Below are 20,319 nucleotides of genomic sequence, written 5' to 3'. Positions count from 1 at the left end.
CTTTGTCAAGAGAACTCTAAATCACCAACAAAAAATGAGAGATTGAAGGAGAAGGATTTGGAGGTGTCGCACTGCTGCTTGTACCATCCCGTCCCCGGGTGTTGACCAAAGTCAAAGTCAAAGTCAAAGGTCAACGTATGGTGGGGTCCCTCAAGGGACCCAAGGAAGAAAGTCAACGAATTGACCGCTTGAGGCGTCGCCAAGGTGGGGCGTCGCCAAGATGAGGAGTCGCCAGACGCAGGCATCGCCTAGGTGAGGCGTCGCCAAGATGAGGCGTCGTTAAGGTAAAGGCATCGACGGTGCCGCCCCCCGATACCCATGGGTAGGAAAAGACCGTTGAAGGGGCGACACTGCGAGAGGCCTCAGCTCCTCAGAACAGTAATAAAGAGAAGAGGAAGGTGGCTTCAGGGCCATAGTTCTAGTATCAGTAGGGGGTAACCTAACTCGTGAAGTACCCATGCCACCGCTGGGAGACCATGGGATAGATACGACCCATGAGAGGGCCACCCCCAGGGGAGAACCACGTGCATGGTACGAGAGAAAGGTAGATATGCTCACATGGCGAATGACTAGAGGCTGGGGCGCATGAGTTGGCACCCAGAAAGTCACCCCCTGCACCAGATGCACTTCGAAGAAAGAGGACTCACACGATGAAATAACCCTAAGTTGTTTTACGGCGCTGTGAGGCCCTCTACGTAGAGTAGCGATCAAGTCAGAAGGACACGTGGCAATAAGCACTGAAACATCAAGGCTTTCCTGAAAGTTCGCGAAGGTACGCGTTAATTTAGTTTACGTTTCGAACGTTTCAAGGAATATTTTTATACGCTTTCAATGCGCTTTAAATGCGGGAGGTGTTTAAAAAGGGCCTTGAGCCGTTTGAAACGGGATCCGAGTTTTGACCTAATTCCCACAGTTTACACAGAGCCACAAACCCTAGTTGTTTCACGGCGCACCCACTGTGCGCACAGACAATTAGGGCACACAATATTAGCTACTCAATATTTTTCGACCACCTTCAGAGCATCCCTTCACGGTGTTCCGATACGGAGGTGTGTCACCTTTGATGTTTCTCGCTAGCTGACTTGATCGTCGGAGTGCAAACGGCTGCGAGGGCGCCCCTTTGTCCACTTCTTTTCAGGTACTCACAGACGGAGCAGAACGAAGGTGCCCTAGCTCGCAAGGACAAGCCAAGCGCAAAGACGGTCCCGGTCAACCGGCGGGAACATTTGACGCCCACCGTGGGGCCGATATAAAACATCAGTCCCATCACACAGTTTTCCAATTCCAGTTGCAGTTTCCAACCCATTTCCCTCAAGTTTTTACCAAAGGCCATTGTTCGTTGAGGAATTGGTGCAGTTTTCGCCAATTGCTTTTGTTGAATTGTTGTGCGACCGCATTCGTACGAGTTCGAGTTCGAGTTCCTTTACCCTGTGGTGTTGCACGACGACTGGGAAATGTCCCAGATGATGAGATCCACGAGACAAGGTTCAATGTGCGCTAAGAGTGAAGAGATGACCATGCAGCAACCATGGGTATGATGCAGGGATTGCAAGGAGCAATGGCAGCATCGAAAGCGGAGCAAGAGCGCATGCAAGCGGATCTCGCGACATCTCAGGCGAGAAACGATGAGCTCCACCGTACCAACGAGGAGCTGCACCGCGGATGGCGCAACGTAGACGAGCATGAGACTGTCACCCCACCGAGAAAATTCTCAACGCCGTTCTCACAGGCGATCCTAGAAACAACGATCCCCAACACATTCACGGGGCCCAAAGTAACCTTCACAGGGATAGAAGACCCTGAGGCGCATCTCACTGCGTTCCACACGCAAATGATGCTAGTAGGTGGCTCTGATGCCGTAAGGTGCAAGCTCTTCATGAGCACCTTGACTGGGATGGTCATGGACTGGTTCGTCAGCCTCCCAGAGGGTCATATCACGTCCTTCACACAGCTGTCACAGTTATTCAGAGAGCAGTATCTAGCCAACAGGGCTCCACCCCCAGTTTCGTACGACCTGTTTGACGTGAAGCACTATCAAGGTGAGACTTTGAAGGAGTACATAAGCCGCTTTGGGGCGCATGTGGTGAAGGTTGGCACCAAGGAGGAGCCCATGATTGTGTATGCATTCAGAAAGGGGGTGTGTCTTGGGCCTTTCTGCGAGTCAATCATTTGCAACCGCCCCAAGACTTTTGCTGATGAAACGCGCAACTGTCGCGCCTGCACGCCCGAGAGCGCATATGCGCGCACAAGCCAGGGTCCACGAGGCCGCAACAGGGAGGAAGGACCAAGACAGGAAGCGCCCCTACGAGGCAAGGAGGACCCAACCCAGGGGTCGAGCAAAGGGAAGGAGAGAAGGAAATAGACCCCTGAGACACAATTTCGTGGTGGAACTTAAAGACCTCATCGTTGTGCCCAACATGGCTGAGAGGTTGAGGCCACCGGTGAAGTTTGACAAGGTGCTGGGACCCCACAAAGAGTCGTGGTGCGAGTTTCACGAAGCGTTCGGGCATCATATTAACAACTGCTTAGCGTTGGGTTACCAGTTGGATGAGCTTGTGAAAAATGGTTTCCTAAAAGATTATCTCGCTGGGTCTACAACGACCATAGCCCTGGCGATACCAGAGGAGGGTCAAGCGCACGAAATACCGACTCACGGAGAAGTGCACACCATTTCTGGCGGCTTTTCCGAAGGAGGACCCACTGCCTCTCAGCGTAAGAAATATGTGAGGTCAGTGAGTTCAGTTGCTGAGGAGTTTCCGGATGACCCATGGGAGTCAGACCTCGTTTTCACAAGGGCTGACCTGCGGGATGTCATCCCACACGATAATGACCACGTGGTCATTTCAGTAGTCACAACGGGAAGAAAAGTACACAGGGTTCTCGTCAACCAGGGCAGTTCTGCAGATGTCATGTTTCGGTCGACCTTCAACAAGCTATAGTTATCCCCTGACCTGCTAAGATCCTATACTGATGCTTGTATGGATTTGCAGATAACCCAGTGGAGGTACGTGGCTACCTGGAGCTGAGGACGACGTTCACTGACGAAGCGGCGTCCCGTACTGAGAGCATTCGGTACTTGGTGGTAAACCCCAATTCAGCCTACAACATCTTGTTGGGCAGACCAGTGCTGAATAGGCTAAGGGCAGTGTCTTCCACGCGCCACATGAAGATGAAGTTGCCAGATCTTAGTGGCAAAGTAATTGTGATCAAGTCGGATCAGGAAGAGGCCTGAAAATGCTATGAAAATAGCCTGAAGACAAAGAGAGGCGTGGTCATGGTGATTGAACGACCGCCCGTTTCGGATTCGCAAATGAAATTAGAACCAGTGCAAGAGGCGACGCCCGCAGAGTCCACACCTGTTGAGGTCACGCCCATAGGGACGACACCTATAGAGGTTGTGCACGCAGTAGAAAGTTACGGTGACGCCTCGCCGATGGAAGAAGTATACCTAGAGGCCTTGCCCACGAAAGAAGCGTCGGAAGAGGAGATGCCCGATGCATTCGATAGGGCGACGCTTATAGAAAGGGACAACAGGAGTGAGTCTCGTGCAGAGAGTGTGCAGGGTGAGCAACCCCAACCAGTAGACAACGTGGTGGAAAGGCAGATAGGGGGTAAGGTGTTCAAATTAGGACGCTTGTTGAGCCAGGGAGAACAAGAAGAAGTAGCCGCAGTGATCTCGCGCCACCTAGATGCATTCGCGTGGACTGCGGCGGACACGCCAGGCATCAACCTAGATTTTTTGTGCCACCATCTTACCATGGACGCCAAGGTTCGCCCTGTGCAACAGAGAAGGAGGAAGTTCAACGAAGAACGATGCCTCGTCGTAAAGGAAGAGACGCAGAAACTGTTAAGTGTCGGACACATCAGGGAGATACAATACCCTGAGTGGTTGGCCAACGTAGTTCTAGTGAAGAAGGCGAATGGGAAGTGGAGGATGTGCGTCGACTTCACAGATTTGAACAAGGCGTGCCCAAAAGATTCGTATCCGCTGCCCAACATCGACGCGTTGGTGGATAGCGCCTCGGGCTGCAAGATGTTGAGTTTTTTGGATGCATTCTCGGGTTACAATCAGATCAAGATGCATCCAAGGGATGAGAGTAAAACGACGTTCATGACGGAGACATGCAGCTACTGTTATAAGGTGATGCCATTTGGGTTGAAGAATGCAGGCGCCACCTACCAAAGGCTAATGGACAAGGTCCTCGCACCTATGCTGGGAAGAAACGTCCAGGCCTATGTAGATGACATGGTAGTGACTTCACAGGAAAGAGGGCAGCTCGCAGCAGATCTGGAAGAGCTGTTTGCTACCATATCAAAGTACCGCCTCAAATTAAACCTAGAAAAGTGCGTTTTTGGCGTGGAGGCAGGGAAGTTCTTGGGATTTATGCTCACTGAGAGGGGGATAGAGGCGAACCCTAATAAGTGTGCAGCTATCAATTAAAGAAGTTCAGCAATTGGCTGGGAGGATGACAGCTTTGTCAAGATTTGTGTCTGCAGGAGGGGAGAAGGGTCACCCCTACTTCCAGTGTCTGAAGAGGAATAGCCGTTTCACGTGGACAGATGAGTGTGAAGCAGCATTCCTCAAGTTGAAGGAATACCTGGCGACGTCGCCTGTGCTTTGCAAGCCTTGGGTAGACGTCCCCCTCCGATTGTACTTTGCAGTAACGGAGTGGGCCATCAGCTCAGTGTTGGTCCAGGAGCAAGACCAAGTGCAAAGGCTCATCTACTTCGTAAGCAAAGCCTTGCAAGGCCCAGAATTGAGGTACCAGTCATTGGAGAAGGCGACATTAGCAGTGGTGTTCTCAGCCAAAAGGCTTTGCCATTATTTCCACAGTTTCACAGTGGTGGTGATGACGAACCTCCCCATCCAGAAAGTACTTCAGAAGCCAGATGTAGCGGGAAGGATGGTTCGCTAGGCGGTGGAGCTGTCAGAGTTTGATATCCAATATGAACCCAAGGGATCCATCAAGGGGCAAGTCTATGCAGATTTCGTGGCAGAGCTCTCACCAGGAGGAGACCCTCAAGAGGTGGAGTTGGGGTCACAGTGGATGCTCTCAACAGATGGGTCCTCCAACCACTTGGGGAGTGGCACTGGAATAATCTTGGAAGGACCTAACGGAGTGTTGATCAAACAAGCCTTACGCTTCGCATTCAAGGCAAGCAATAACCAAGCGGAGTATGAGGCGCTGATTGCTGGGATGCTTTTGGCTAAAGAAATGGGCGCTCAAAGCCTCTTGGCAAAGAGTGACTCACAATTGGTCACAGGGCAAGTAACAGGGGAGAATCAGACAAAGGATCCACAGATGGCCGCATACTTGAGGTACGTCGAGGTGTTGAAGGGAGCCTTCGCTGCGTTCGAGCTGGTGCATGTCCCTAGGGAGCAAAATGCCAGAGCTGACCTGCTTGCCAAGTTGGCCAGCTCAGGCAAGGGGGGAAGGCAGAGGACTGTCATCCAAGAGACGCTCAAAACGCCGCGAAAGTTTGTGGCGGACAACAGGGTGGATGTCCTTCACAATAGTACAACAAGAAGAAAGCCAAGGAGCCACCGCTCTTTGAGTCAAGGTACGGCGAGGGCACCCTGCATCAGCACCTACGCGACCTCGCCAGAGGAAGAGAAGGGCGTACAGGTATACGCCTTGGAGGAAGGCGACACATGGATGACCCCTTACAGGCGATACCTCGCGGATGGAGTCCTCCCAGCGGAATCGGAAGAAGGCAAGAAGGTCAAGAGGAATGCCGCAAGGTACACCTTAGTGGATGGGATATTATTCAGACATGGGTTTACGCACCCTATCTTGACGTGCGTAAGTGGCGACGAGTGTACCAGGATAATGGCTGAACTCCACGAAGGTATTTGTGGGAGCCACATGGGAGGAAGATCCTTGGCATCCAAGGTAATATGTGTAGGTTTTTACTGGCCAACGGTAAGAGAAGACTGCGTTCGATACGCCCAGCGTTGCAAGCAGTGTCATATGCACGCTAATTGGCACAAGGCGCCGCCAGAGGAACTGAGATCCATATACAACCCATGGCCTTTCCATACTTGGGGGATTGATATCCTAGGCCCGTTCCCACTGGCGATAAGGCAGATGAAGTACTTGATCGTTGCCATCGAGTACTTCACCAAGTGGATAGAGGCAGAACCAGTGGCACAGATCACCGCGCACAAGGTACAACACTTTGTTTGGAAGAACATTGTGTGTCGTTTTGGGGTGCCGAGGCGTCTCATTTCAGATAATGGCACCCAGTTCGCGAGCCAACAGTTGAGGAAGTTGTGTACAGAAGTAGGAATCAAGCAGGTGTTTGCATCAATCGAACACCCCCAGATGAATGGGCAGGTCGAGTCAGCGAAAAGAGTTTTGTTGAGAGGTTTGAAACGCAGATTAGAGAAGGCTAGAGGAGCGTGGGCAAAAGAAGTACCAAGGATTGTGTGGGCTTACCACACCACGCCTCAATCTTCCACCATGGAGACGCCGTTCAGTTTGGTTTATGGGTCAGACGCCATGATCCCGGTGGAGATTCACGAGAGCTCACCCCGCTTTCTGAGCTTTGTGACAGAAGAATCCAACGAAGAAAGAAGGGTGAATCTGGACCTGTTGGATGAGGCTAGAGAAGAGGCGAGAATAAAGGCTAAGGCTGTGAAGAGAAGAGTGGAGCGTCAATACAGCTCTAAGGTGAAGCCGCGACAATTCCAGGTTGGTGACTTAGTCATGAGGAAAGTTCACCCTTATGAGTTGGTGAACAAGTTGTCCCCCAAGTGGACTGGGCCATTCAGAGTAATCGAAGCCAAGGGGAGTGGTTTGTATAATTTAGAGACTCTAGAAGGAGGCCCCATCCCACGTAGTTGGAATCGGCGAATTTAAAGTTTTATTTCAGTTGAAATTTTGTAAAGGGGACACTCTTTTTCCCTCCCGGGGGTTTTTTAATGAGGTCACCCAAATAAAAAAAGAGAAGTTTAAGATATTTCTGCCTTAGTTTTTCCCTCTCATGTAAGATCAAAGATAAAAGAAACAAAAGACATAGACGAGGCATCGCCAAGATAAGGCGTCGCCAAGAGGAGGCGTCGCCAAGACGAGACATCGCCAAATTAAGGAGCGAAGGTCAAGTTCAGAGGTCAAAGATGACAGGTATGTTTAGTATAAGTTAAAATCCGGGAGCCTAGTCCCTGAGCAGGGGTTAAGGGATTCCTTCGGGACGCCCCCTCCTCAGGTATGAATAGCTAGCCTCGGTGTCAGATGTTTGATAGAAGTTAAAATCCGGGTGCCTAGTCCTTGAGCAGGGGTTAAGGGATTCCTTCGGGACGCCCCCTCCTCAGGTACGAACAGCTAGCCCCGGTATCAGACGTTAGACGTAAGCTAAAATCTGGGTGCCTAGTCCCTGAGCAGGAGTTAAGGGATTCCGTCGGGACACCCCCTCCTCAGCTAGGAACAGCTAGCCCCAGCGAATGATGTTTAGACACTTCGCCTTGGTGCTTTCAGACACCCTGAGGACGATACGGCGCTGTTGTAGTGGGCCCTCCTCAGGCGTGGGCACTAAGCGCGAAGAGATAAGGGCTAAGTTGCTCTAGTGTTTAGACACCCAGTGGGCGATACGACGTTGTTGTAATAGGCCTCTCCACGGGCGTGGGCACCAAAGCGCGACTTTTGTCCCAAGTGTTTAGACACGCTGAGGACACCCAGAGCAGGTCTCTCCTCGAGCGTGGGCACCCAGTACAAGTAAGATAAGCCCTCCACGCCCTCGAGCGATGTTGAGGCCATAGAAGAGATCAAGTTCTCCCACGCCTTTGAGCGATGTCGAGGCCAGAAGAGAGAAGAGACCCCTTTTCATCTTAAAGCGATGAAAAAGCCAGCACTACCTTTGGCATCAAGCGCCTCGGGACTCAAGAAAGGTAATAAAGAGCAGGTTGAAGATTTTATAAATTCAAAGGGAAAAATAAATTCGAAGAGTAAGAAGGAGAAGCATAAAAGCATGAGCTACCAAAGATAAGAAAAACACGCGAAGTTAAATCCTCCTTTGCCTATGGGCAATGACGAGGCAGGCGATGCCCTCAGAGGGAAGATCCCTCACAGATACGAAGGCCAAGGGGAGTTCTAAGTGAGAAGATCAGGAAAAGGGTCTGTGTCACGACTTAGAAGGAGGAAGTAAAAAAGGAAGTTACGTGCTACCTAATAGAGTCAAGGGCGAAGCGATGAAGATATGCATCGGAGGTAAGTACCAGTTGTGTCTTTGGTATAGAAAAAGAAAGTAGAAGCAGATAAAGGTACGAGAGGAGTTGAAAGCAAGTAGCATTTAAACAGAACCAATTGTCAGGATTACAAATAAGTTCAAATATATATACGAAATTACATAAGAAATATAGATCAAATTCAGCGCAGTTTAATCCCCAAGGTCGAGGGGCATGACCTTTCCATCAATGATATGGTTGCAAGGGTTGCAGTTGGAGGTGTCAATCCCTGGGTTCTCGCATGTGGCTTGGGCCAGGGCCTCCTTGAACCCCTCGTCGAAGGTGCCAGCCATGTCATTGATTAACTCTTGGTTGGATTTCACCAACTCCCCAATTTTGGAGGCTTGGGTGACTAGTTGTTTCTCCAGGAACTCCTTCTCCACCTGCAGCTTGGTCGCTTCAGCTTGAAATTTGCTGTGTTCCGATTGGAGAAGGTTGAGAGTTTCCATCTTTGCAGCTAGCTCACCTTCGGTCTTCCCCAGCGATTTCTCCCGGTCGATGCACTGGTCCTCGAGCCTTTTCAGTTGGTCTTCGAGTTCTTTCTTTTGCGCCTCAGAAGCCGTCACCGCCGCTTCGAGATCGACGATCTTAGCATGAAGAGACCCCGCCTGACTAAGGAGTTCCGCATGAGCCTGCCCTGCAGCGTGCAGTTGTTTGGCAGTTTCCTCCTTAGCCTCTTGGGCCAACTTCAAGGAGGTTTTGTAGGCCTCCTCTTGACGCGCCCAGCCACGCGACAGGCTTTCCTTCTCCTCTTTCAGGGTAGCCACTTCTTGTTGGAAAGCCTGGATGGCACACGCCTCGTCAGCCTTAGACTTCGCCTGGGCACACCATTCAAGGGCGATGGCCAAGAAGGCCCCCAGGTAATAGGGCATGCCTTCTCTCCTGTTTTCACCAGAGAAGCTTCCTGGCGACAACTTATCAGTGAAGCCCCTCATCAGTTGCCTGATTGGAGAGGGAATCTCCAAGGGCTCTGGAGTGGGTGTTGGGGCGGCAGGTGTTGGTGTTGGTGTTGGTAGAGGTGCAGACTCTACCACCCCCTCCTCCTGGACTGTTTGTGCCGAGGGAGATGTGGCGCTGGGAGGATTGTTCATTAAAGACCCCCCATGAGGAGGGGAAGGGGAGCGTGAGTAGACGATCCGATTACTCCTTCTCCTCTTGTAGGCAGGCCCCACGTCCGAGTCTTCATCCTCGGAAGAAATAGTGAGCACCCTCTTGCCTTTGTCAAGGGGGGCTGTGGTAGGAGTGCTAGCTACAGCCAGTGGGACTGCAGCAATGGGAGGGGGTGAGTTAGGTGTTTGAAGTGTGGGAGGAGAGTTGGATGTTTGGAGTGCGGGAGGAGAGTTGGATGTGTGGAGCATGGGAGGTGAGTTGGGTGTTTGAGTGGTAAGTGGCGATGATGATGGCGGAGGGTTGGAATCAATAGGGGGAATGGTGGAGGCGCCAGCCTCTGCAGATGGTAGCTTGGATTGGGACTTCAAGGCTTTGGCTAGAGCAATTCGCCTTGAAGGGTCCATCACTGATGCTGCACCAGACAAACCAAGCAGCAAAGGTTAGGGCCAATACCAGTTAAGCATGAAGCGTCAAAAACATATGGCAATGCACAAAAATTTGGAGTTAAGATTTAAACTCAAAGCCAAGTACAGAATATCAACTCTACTACTGAGGCAAATTTGCGGATCAACAACATGAATAGAAATTGGAGCAGATAAACAGAAATTGGGGCAGATAAACAAAGCATTCAGCAACGAAGGGAAGCATGTTAAGAAGCAAGTATGAGAAGGCGAACAAAAGTGTAGGTTTAGCTACCAAAGTATGTAGAAAGGGCGCTTGCATTAAATTCGCAAGCTATAAGTGTCAAGGTGTGGAAAACGATCTTCAGGTCAGCTAAGGCCACACACACCTCCCTATCAGCGAAGGATAGCTCGTCCAAAGATTTGGGCTTGGTCAGATTGGGCTTCTCCGTCCATTACAGAGGAAAGCCATCCAAGGTTGCGGGGTCGTGTTTGGCGCAACACACCCTGAAGAATTTACCTTTCCTACCCTTGTAAGAGTTCTGGAAGAGGGTGAGGAGAATTCTGCCAGCGATTCTGGAAAAGCTCACCCAGAGGTTTTTCCCTTGCTTTTTCACTTCAAAGAAATGGAGGAAAACGTCCACTGAGGGTGGGACGCCCAGGTACCCACACAGAATCTGGAAAGCCCTGACGAATGCCCAGCTATTGGGGTGTAGCTGGGCGGGGGCTATGTTGATCTCCGTAAGCAGCTCCCTCTCGAAGGCTGTGAAGGGGAGGCGCAGACTGACGCGCTTAAATAGCGTTTGATAGAAGAAGAAGAAGGGTTTTCCCCCCATTGGACCTGTCGTCCACGCAAACTGGCTCCCCAGGGGTGCCATGGTGGATGGAGATGTGGGAATCGTGGGTTCTGCTGAAGGTGTTGAAGTTGTACAATCGCGGGTCACCCAGATGGTCCTCTACGTCTTCAACGATAGTTAAGGTGGTGCATTCATTTAAGAGTTCGTCAGAAGCCCATGAATAAAGGGCCTTATAGTTAACCTTTGGGGGAGGAGGATTGGGCATCGTTTTTGTACGCGCCATAATTTGATGAAAAAGATGAAGAATGAAGAAAGGAAAAGGGTTTAGGAAATAGGGTTAAGGCAGAAAAGGGAAGAGAAAACCCTAAGGAAACCCCTACCCACGCGGGAAATCCAGAAAAGAGGGGAGAACGAAGAAATGTGGAGGAAAAGAGAAAAACACAAGAAATGAAGAAATATAAATAGTCCCAGGCAGTTATAAGTGCAAAATAGTAAAGGGGAAGAGTCGTCGAAAAGGAAAAACCGTACCTTTAGGTGATCGGGTGGATGAAGGTTGGGAGTGCGAAGAGAGAACGCAAAGAAAGCTTTTGGAGAAGAAGATGAACAGTGGGTAGAATGCGAAGAGAACAAATGGAACAGTGCCTTGAGCGCGCGATTTCGAAAGGTTATAACGTTAACTTGGAAGCGCCAACAACACTCATCCCCAGCCATAGGATCGTGCCACGTGTCGGGAGATTAGAGCACAGCTTAAAACGTCACATCTTCAGTGCAGAGAATGTTGCGTCAGGCGCTCAGAGAGCGTCACGTCAACTGATCAAAGGAATGTCACGTCAGCAGGAATGCCACGTGGGTGATAGGGTGAGACCTTAGTCTTTTTGCTTAAACAAGTGTCAGCTCAAGACTGGGGGGCTTGTGTACCGTCCCGTCCCCAGGCGTTGACCAAAGTCAAAGTCAAAGTCAAAGATCAACGTATGGTGGGGCCCCTCAAGGGACCCAAGGAAGAAAGTCAACGAATTGACCGCTTGAGGCGTCGCCAAGGTGGGGCGTCGCGAAGATGAGGCGTCGCCAGGCGCAGGCATCACCTAGGTGAGGCGTCGCCTGGTGTAGGCGTCGCCAAGGTTAAGGCATCGACGGTGCCGCCCCCCGATACCCATGGGTAGGAAAAGACCGTGGAAGGGGCGACACCGCGAGAGACCTCAGCTCCTCAGAACAGTAATAAAGAGAAGAGGAAGGTGGCTTCAGGGCCATAGTTCTAGTACCAGTAGGGGGTAACCTGATTCGTGAAGTACCCATGCCACAGCTGGGAGACCCTGGGACAGATACGACCCATGAGAGGGTCACGCCCAGGGGAGAACCACGTGCATGGTACGAGAGAAAGGTAGATACACTCCCAGGGCGAATGACTAGAGGCTGGGGCGCATGAGTTGGCACCCAGAAAGTCACCCCCTGCGCCAGATGCACTTCGAGGAAAGAGGACTCACACGATGAAATAACCCTAAGTTGTTTTACGGCGCTGTGAGGCCCTCTACGTAGAGTAGCGATCAAGTCAGAAGGACACGTGACAATAAGCACTGAAACATCAAGGCTTTCCTGAAAGTTCGCGAAGGTACGCGTTAATTTAGTTTACATTTCGAACGTTTAAAGGCATATTTTTATACGCTTTCAATGCCCTTTAACACGCTTTAAATGCAGGAGGTGTTTAAAAAGGGCCTTGAGACGTTTGAAACAGGATCCGAGTTTTGACCTAATTCCCATAGTTTACACAGAGCCACAAACCCTAGTTGTTTCACGGTGCACCCACTGTGCGCAGAGACAATTATGGCACACAGTATTAGCTACTCAGTATTTTTCGACCACCTTCAGAGCATCCCTTCACGATGTTCCGATACGGAGGTGTGGCACCTTTGATGTTTCTCGCTAGCTGACTTGATCGTCGGAGTGCAAACGGCCGCGAGGGCGCCCCTTTGTTCACTTCTTTTCAGGTACTCACAGACGTAGCAGAATGAAGGTGCCCTAACTCGCGAGGACAAGCCACACGCAAAGACGGTCTCGGTCAACCAGCGGGAACACTGCTAGAACATGAAAGCGTGTTGCTGCTGGAACATGAAAGACACGGCTGCGCAAGAGAGCATCCTTGCCTGCACCTCTTTAGGGTTTTTTTAGGTTAAGGATATTTCTGGAATTTTAAAAACTAATAAGGGCGATTTAGTCTTTTCATAAGAGTGTGGGTGCAGGAAGAAGAATGGGGGGGTGTAGGAAAAAACTGCCTAAGGATAAAGAGGTTTGTTGTGTGAGAATTGAACATTAGGTTTGGGTTGGAGTTGTTTATTGTTTTTCTAGATTGTACATATACATAATCCATTACTTTATAATTTATAATAGATTTATAAAAAATTCCTAAATCCTAAACCTTAATATATCTCATATATAATTATTTATGTGAATAAAATGTTTAAGATCACTTAATTATTATCATAGCAAGTAATAAATGTAAAATAAAATATTATAAAGTTGTTTTCTTTCAAAATTAACTTTTTTTTCTGGTTTATGATACGTACACTCTTGTATTTTAGTTTTTTTATTTATTATAATATTTATTTATTTTTCCTTTTCATATAGTTTATATATTTGCTTTGAACCAGTGGAATGTGTGTTTATTTTTTTATTATAATAAAGTTAATTAAAAAATATCACTAAATTTATATTAAAATCTTTGCAACGATACTAATTTAAAAATTATATTATTAATAAGAATTACTTTTTAGATGTTAATAATTATTTATCTCTAATATTTAATTTAGTCAGGAACTATTTTTTTTTCTTTAAATTGATTTCTATTTAATAATTTTTTCACTAAATTAATTTTTTTCTGATAAAATAATTTTTTTACATACAAAAATAATTATAAAATAACTTTTTATTAATTTTTATAATGTAATAATTAATTAATAGGAGTATTTGTAAATTTTCTATCAAAATAAAAATTAAATTATAAAAATATTATTCATAACTTATTTTAATTTTATAATCCTAAAAAAATTAAATATTTTTTTAAATATTAAAAACTAAAAAATTGATTAATGAATATAAAAATATAAAAAAATTGTAAAAAAAAGGATACAAAGAAATATCTCTTTGTTAGTTGTTACAAAAAAAATATTTTAAAATTTTCTATAAATAAAATTTCAATTTTTTCATAAATTTTAGTTTTTGAATTTTCTTAAAAAGTATTCTCTATCACTAGTGTGACATCATATATCCATCATACCACTACCGAATTATAAATATATAATATTTGGTGAATTTTTTTCTATGAATATCTTATAAAACTTTCACACTTTACATAAAAAGTTTACAGAAAACTCGTTTCTTGAAAAATTTGTATACAAATTAATAGTGTACTATGTAATCATTTTAAAGTAATATATATATATATATATATATATATATATATATACTTTTTTAAAGTAATATATAACGTGACATCATTGAAGGAGTATCATTCACGTCATACTAAATTTCAGTAGCAACTATTTATAGTAAGTTTCAAATTTGTGAAGATCAAAATTAATAGCTTATTATGAAACACCAAAACAATGAAAAAAAAACATATTATAGAGATTAAAAATATATTTTATTCTCGTCTTATTTAACTTTTGTGGTCTTTATAGAATTTGTTCATTTAACTATCAATTCCTGTATTCTATTACAAACTGATCTCTCATTAGTTAAGATATTGTCATTTAAATTTCAGGATCTTTGTAGGTTTTTTCGATTTGATTATTACATCCTCAATTCTATTACATTTTCATCTCCATAACTGGTTAAGATAGATTAAAATTCACTCAAACTTTAAACTATCTAAACAATATGAAAATAATTAAAATGTTTCTATATAAAATTGGTTCAATTGAAAGAAATTACAATAGAAAACAATTACAATCTTTAAAATAATTAACAATTATTTCACATATAAAACGACTCGTCATACTACAAATGTCTTTCAAAAGTCTAAAATTTAAAAAAGAAATAAATTTTGTATGAACGAAAAAATTATTTAACTAAAAAAATATAATAATAACAAATCCCATAAAAGTCACGTTATTCTTTTCATGCACGAGTGGGCAAAAGCTGCTTCATCCTTTATGCAAACGCAAATTTAACAGTAAGTAAAAAGCAAAACAAAACAGTTGAAGAGTGAGTAAATAAAATCCACTGAAGTACCTTATAGCAAGACAGAGACAGGTACAGAGAGAATCTTGGATTCATTGAAGTGTCGATGGTCCAAACAAACAATGATTCTCTGATCTGATCATATCCCACTATGCACGTAATGATCACCTGATGAGCAGAAAAAATGTTGAATTTGCAAACAGCATGACAAAAAGAGTAACAATAATAATAATAATAATTCACGTGATGTGAAGATACATGCATATATATATGTTGGTCCTTATCTTCACCCAAAAGGGCAAGATATCACAGAAGAGAAAAATGGCAACAAATGGACCCAGGAAAACCATCAATGATACTCCACCATCGATTATTTTTATATTCATCATTAGGGTTGAATAACAAAAGGTATTTCTGGAAGAGTAGTGCAAACTAAATCACAAATGACTAATCAAATTAGGTAAATGTCATTCTATCTATGTCATCATATTATTCTTCAACATCTGATATTATGTTTTTTCTTTCTTTTCAAGAAATAATAAAAAAATTCTATAAAAGAGAATCTTGATTGAAGTGATAAAATTACAAAAATATTTTTAGTATTTAAATGGAATAATATACCTAAGATTTAAACTTTAGGTCTTTTATCATCAATAATTCTGTATTCAATTTTTTAAGGTAAAATTTATTGTTTAAACTTTATAGATAAATCTTTCAGAATAATTTATATTAAAAAAAATGTCGGAAGAAAATAATTTTAGATAGATATAAAAAAACTACCAAAGCCAATTATAACTCCTTAATCTTAATAATGGTTGCTTAAAAAATGTTATCTCTTCCTTAATGTTTTGATTGGATTGAGGTGGGGATCTGTGGGGGAGGGGAGGGAGTGAATTAGAGAGGATTAGAGGGGATGTGTGAGGTTGTTTGGATTAAGGGATGTGTACCGTCCTGGTAGTCGGAAGTGATAACGTGGCACCAAGCTACAGTGTAGGCGTGTTGACAAGGCGCCAGATTCGCAGAAGTGAAGGAAGTCGGGGGGTTCGTGTAATCGCCAGTTATTAAGTTGGCATGTTCCGATCTCCAGCATACCAGAACCGGCGATCACCGGGTTAAAGATGAAGTCGCCAGATGTAAATCCAGGTGACCAAGTGATTGGAGATCGCCAGAGCAAGCACATCGCCAGAGATGAAGGTGGTGCAGATTATGAAGGCGGTCGGCGAGACCACAGGGAAGGTGTACGAGAGCACCCTAACTCGCCAATTCCAGTAGAGATCGCGCTCCCAAGTTAGCTATGCACTGGGTAGTACCATGCATAAATAACTTAGCCAAAAAGAGAGTCAGAAGCAGCGCCCAAGTCAAGGAGGCTCCAGATGATGGCACGTGTACGACTGGATGCGAGCCACGTGTGCAGGCCTGTAACTGCCAGGAGAGAGAAAGTGACCAGGTATATAAGATTTCTCAACGAACTTTCTGAGGTACGCACGTTCAGATTATACTCTTTACGCTTGCGAGTTCTAGAGCTTACTGTGAGAGAGAACATTGCATGGTTCCTTGAGATTTCTTGAGTGTTCTTGCTCTTAGTATTTGGTGGTTCGGTCACTGACTTGGGCGTTGGAGTGCGATCGGCCGCAGCGGCGCCGCTCTGTTCTTTTGCAGGTTCTTGAGGTGGATCTTGAAGAAGGACGGGGGTTTGAAGCGGTGCACACGTCGATCCTTTGACGAGGCAGGTTCCAACGTTCTGGTCAACAGGCAGGATAGTGGATTTGTGAGGATGGTTTATTGAAATTTGTAAGTGATGTGATAGTTAGGAGATAATTTAAAAATTATTTTAAAGATGTAAAATATAAATTTATAAATTTATCCTTGTCATAAAAAAATATTTTAATAATGAGTTATGATATATTTTTTTTGTGTGTAAGTTTGAGTTAATTGTTTTTTTTGCAATATATAATATTTATAATTACTCTTAATTTGTAATAAAAAATAATTTTGTGTTAAATTCAAATAAATTTATTAAATATAGTAAAATTTATGAAAGTAATATTTATTGTTATATACATTTGTTATTTTATATAATTATATATGTTTTGTTAATATTATCATTTTATTTTATTATTTTTATTATTTATAATTATATGTTGTTATTAATAGTATAACTAAATATATTTAAAATTATTAAATAAATTTATGTAATATTTAAATTTGCATATGGTATATTGTATGCATATAATTATATTAATAATTATAATGGTACTAAAATAAATAATACTATTAATATTTTGAATAATTATATATTTTAAAAATAATGTACAATTTAAATATAGTAGCACCATAAAATTTACATATTTTCATAAATATTATGAAATATTAACTACCAATATGAAAAAAATTATATTTTATTTTTGATGTATAATTTTTTTTCTCAATTTGTATCCAATAAAAAAATAAAATAAAATAACAACTTTCGCTTATCATTAATAAACATTAGATTAACATGAAAATAGTCGGTGATTAAAATAAATAAATGAAGTCATTAAATTAGAATCCTAAATGATGTTGTGTCATGAAAATTTTAAAAAATTACAAACATAATAATGTCCAATAACGCATTAAATTTAACTGACAATCAAAATATGTTCAACATAAAAAATAATAATAACACAATAAAAATACAATTAATGTTCTTCATTGAGTTTAAACTGGTGAAGTGTATTTTCGATTCAGTCCAGACGTGTGTGGATAATGTTGATATTTTCCTGCATATTTTGAATTCACCCCAAATTTGTGTTAACATTGCCGAATCATGGGGGATTTCGGGTTGAGGATGACCGCCTGCAACATGAGGCAGTGAAATGTCTTCGTGTTCTTGTTCATGTTCATCGTCAGGCCTTCCAAGTTGCCACACACCATTGACCTCAAAGATATTCATTTTCTTCATGGTTTTTTTCCCGAAGAAGTTATTCCACTCTAACGTGATTGATGACTTTCCCATCAAGTTCATGCCGTATAACAACATGAGGTGTGTGATTAAACAACCATATGGAAGAGGCATATCATTGTCATGATATTTTATCATATGTTGCATGATATAATGAGGCCAATTAATCATCAAATTACTTTTTAGGCACCATAACATGAAAACATCTTCATGAACCAACTACGAGAAGTTGCTCCCCCGAGGACACAACATGTGCACCCATGTGTAATGAAGTAGTCTATCATTCATAGTTAAACTACCTACGTTTCTTATATTTTGGTCGTGCACCTCTTCTCTTGTCATGGTTAATAGGGCTTGTTGACAATCAAAATGTATGTCCTCAAGGATGGTACCAGGGGTTAACAACAGACCATCATATTTCAGATTTGCCACGTTCATCCAATCCCTATGTCTAATCTTGTGGGTGCCAATCTGAGTAGCAAGGTAACTCTGTGTCGTTAGATGGAGATTTGAATAAAAAACCCTAACCATATCCTCATAATATGGTAGTCTTATACTAAGAAAGTTTTGCAATCCTTGGAAGTTCAAATATTCTTGAAACTGAAAATCAGATGTGGCAAAAAATGGGAAATCTAAGACTTTTGGAGGTATGACTGGTCTTCTATGAAAATTTTCCTCAAATACAACCATATGACGTTTCGTTTGGAAATACCAGGAATAAAACACCCTCCCTCCTTTGTAATGGGATCATAGGAACTTCATCATCATTTCGTCCGCTTTTACCCTTACCCTTAGTCTTTTTTTGCCTCTTCATGGATGAAGATGCCATCGATAAAGAAATTCAAACCTATGATGAAAATGTTATGAAACAATGAAAAAATAATAGTATATTAGAAAATATCCTCACACATAAATTTCAAATGAAAAATAGTTCAAAAATAATAATATTAGAAGTCAAATAAGAAGTACAATGTTTGTCTTAAATTAAAAGTAGATGCAATTAAATTACAAATTGAAGAACATAAAAATATAATTAAACATAATTTATTGACGCCGAGTCATGATGTTAAACAATTTTGCCTTTCTTCGCTTTTTCGGCATACCAAATACTCGCATCGCAATAACTGGATTTTCACAGAGAAAGTCATAGCATTGGTCCATGACTGCTTCATCCTGAATATTTAGATCAATTAGCATGGACCAAATATCCGAAGGCGAGTATTGATACGAACTCTTACGACGATCATTTTGTACGTGTTCACCATAATAGTCATTCCGTCGTTTGATTTTCGCAGCGATTTCTTGTGATGAAGTGGCTTGCACACGAGCAATGGCTAATACCTCATCAACGACATCGTTACCACGATTCATGGAAGCAACACAATTTTGCAGGTTCGTATTCAACATATTGAATTGATTCTCAATTACATTTATCATGGGGCCTTTTCTCTTTGATCCCCTAGATGACGATGTCCCACCGGATGGTTGAGAGGGCGCATATGGAGTATTACTTGGACTGTCTGTTGATTGAACATGCGCTACAGGTGAGCATGGAAGTTCGTAGTCTGCAACATTAAACTCTGGCGACTCAAGTATGTAGTCCATGTTATGATCGCCTAGGTCCACACTTAAATTTTTCGTGTGCACCTGTCTAGATGCCAATGTGTTGTCCTTTGACCACTTCCAGTGGCCTTGTCGTTTGACCACCACTCCTCCATAAGATTGTAGTGCCGAATGGATTTGGCACGCCACTTATCAGCAGATGGTTTCGCCTACAAAAAGTCGAGTGTTATTATAATAACAAATTATGGGATATTGTCATCTTTAATTATTGGATATTGTCATCTTTAATTACTTTACCTGAATCAAGTTTTCCCAGACTTCGTCCTCGACCTCAAAACATTTTGTGGCTTGGTTCCAACCAAAACCACTAAATAGGTCGTGGACCTCCCGCCACCTGTCCTTCAAACATTTTTGTCGGTTATTTACATTATTTTTCGTAATGGCAGGGAGTCCGGCCTCGTGTAATGCAAGTACAATGTTATTATATCCTTGAGTCGTCCAACTGCCATCGATTCTCGACCCTCGTCGTGCCTCGTCCACCATGGCAATAAGCAGGATAAAATCCATATCCGTGGTCCACTTTGTTGTCTGTGTGAACCCAATGGATGAACTTAGCTGAACACTTTTACTACGATCCATCTAAACAAGCATTATGAAAGTTAGGACCAAATAGAGTAAGCATAATATAAAACAACATTTAGTACAATATCAATTGTTTACATAATCTTGCCACATTTCATTTGCTATAGTGTCCCTAATGTGTGAACCTAGTCTATGATCATCGTCACGGACTTGAGAAGCTGAAACTTGTATATCTTGTTGCAACAATTCACGATCCACTTCTTCTATTAAAGAGTCATCATAGTCCACCCCGCGAAGAAAGTTATGCAAAATACAAAAGCTAAAATAATATTTGTCATGGTATGCAAATCGTAATGTGGCTCAGTCCCACTAGCTATAATTGGGAAACGTTTTTTCATGACACCAAATGTCCTTTCAATTACATTTCTAAGCGACAAATGACGATGATTAAACAATTCTCTTGAATCCTATGGTCCTCTTCGAGAATACTCTTTCAAGTGGTATCTAACCCCACAATAAGGTGTTAAT

General features: G+C 43.4%; 4 protein-coding genes across 4 annotated transcripts; 3 read left to right on the top strand and 1 right to left on the bottom strand.

The window, feature by feature from the left end:
* The first annotated feature begins 1,528 nt into the window (after nucleotides 1-1,528).
* On the top strand, nucleotides 1,529-2,362 carry LOC137834212 (uncharacterized). Its single transcript, XM_068642274.1, has one exon. It carries the CDS (start codon nucleotides 1,529-1,531, stop codon nucleotides 2,360-2,362), a length of 834 nt encoding a protein of 277 aa, XP_068498375.1.
* Nucleotides 2,363-2,417: 55 nt separating this feature from the next.
* On the top strand, nucleotides 2,418-3,232 carry LOC137834211 (uncharacterized). The gene is made up of 2 exons (XM_068642273.1): nucleotides 2,418-2,895; nucleotides 2,991-3,232. The coding sequence occupies exons 1-2, from the start codon at nucleotides 2,418-2,420 to the stop codon at nucleotides 3,230-3,232; spliced, it is 720 nt and encodes a 239-aa protein (XP_068498374.1).
* A 1,234-nt stretch (nucleotides 3,233-4,466) lies between these two features.
* Nucleotides 4,467-6,863, top strand: LOC137834210 (uncharacterized). The gene is made up of 3 exons (XM_068642272.1): nucleotides 4,467-4,907; nucleotides 4,959-5,320; nucleotides 6,383-6,863. The coding sequence occupies exons 1-3, from the start codon at nucleotides 4,467-4,469 to the stop codon at nucleotides 6,861-6,863; spliced, it is 1,284 nt and encodes a 427-aa protein (XP_068498373.1).
* A 1,513-nt stretch (nucleotides 6,864-8,376) lies between these two features.
* On the bottom strand, nucleotides 8,377-9,738 carry LOC137834209 (uncharacterized). Its single transcript, XM_068642271.1, has one exon. The coding sequence runs from the start codon at nucleotides 9,736-9,738 to the stop codon at nucleotides 8,377-8,379; it is 1,362 nt and encodes a 453-aa protein (XP_068498372.1).
* Between the last annotated feature and the right edge of the window lie 10,581 nt (nucleotides 9,739-20,319).

The sequence above is a fragment of the Phaseolus vulgaris genome, chromosome 5, assembly GCF_000499845.2.
Source record: "Phaseolus vulgaris cultivar G19833 chromosome 5, P. vulgaris v2.0, whole genome shotgun sequence".
NCBI lineage: Eukaryota > Viridiplantae > Streptophyta > Magnoliopsida > Fabales > Fabaceae > Phaseolus > Phaseolus vulgaris.
The sequence above is the reverse complement of the archived record's forward strand: the minus strand, read 5'-3'. Positions and strand labels throughout refer to the sequence as shown.

Bases quoted from the DNA above. Each gene is read 5' to 3' on its own strand.
- LOC137834212 (XM_068642274.1), top strand. From the start codon at position 1,529: ATGGGTATGATGCAGGGATTGCAAGGAGCAATGGCAGCATCGAAAGCG.
- LOC137834211 (XM_068642273.1), top strand. From the start codon at position 2,418: ATGGCTGAGAGGTTGAGGCCACCGGTGAAGTTTGACAAGGTGCTGGGA. The intron at 2,896-2,990 runs GTTCTGCAGATG...ATGGATTTGCAG, and splicing joins GGTTCTCGTCAACCAGGGCA to ATAACCCAGTGGAGGTACGT.
- LOC137834210 (XM_068642272.1), top strand. From the start codon at position 4,467: ATGACAGCTTTGTCAAGATTTGTGTCTGCAGGAGGGGAGAAGGGTCAC. The intron at 4,908-4,958 runs GTTCGCTAGGCG...TATGAACCCAAG, and splicing joins CAGATGTAGCGGGAAGGATG to GGATCCATCAAGGGGCAAGT. The intron at 5,321-6,382 runs GTACGTCGAGGT...TTTGAAACGCAG, and splicing joins CAGATGGCCGCATACTTGAG to ATTAGAGAAGGCTAGAGGAG.
- LOC137834209 (XM_068642271.1), bottom strand. From the start codon at position 9,738: ATGGACCCTTCAAGGCGAATTGCTCTAGCCAAAGCCTTGAAGTCCCAA.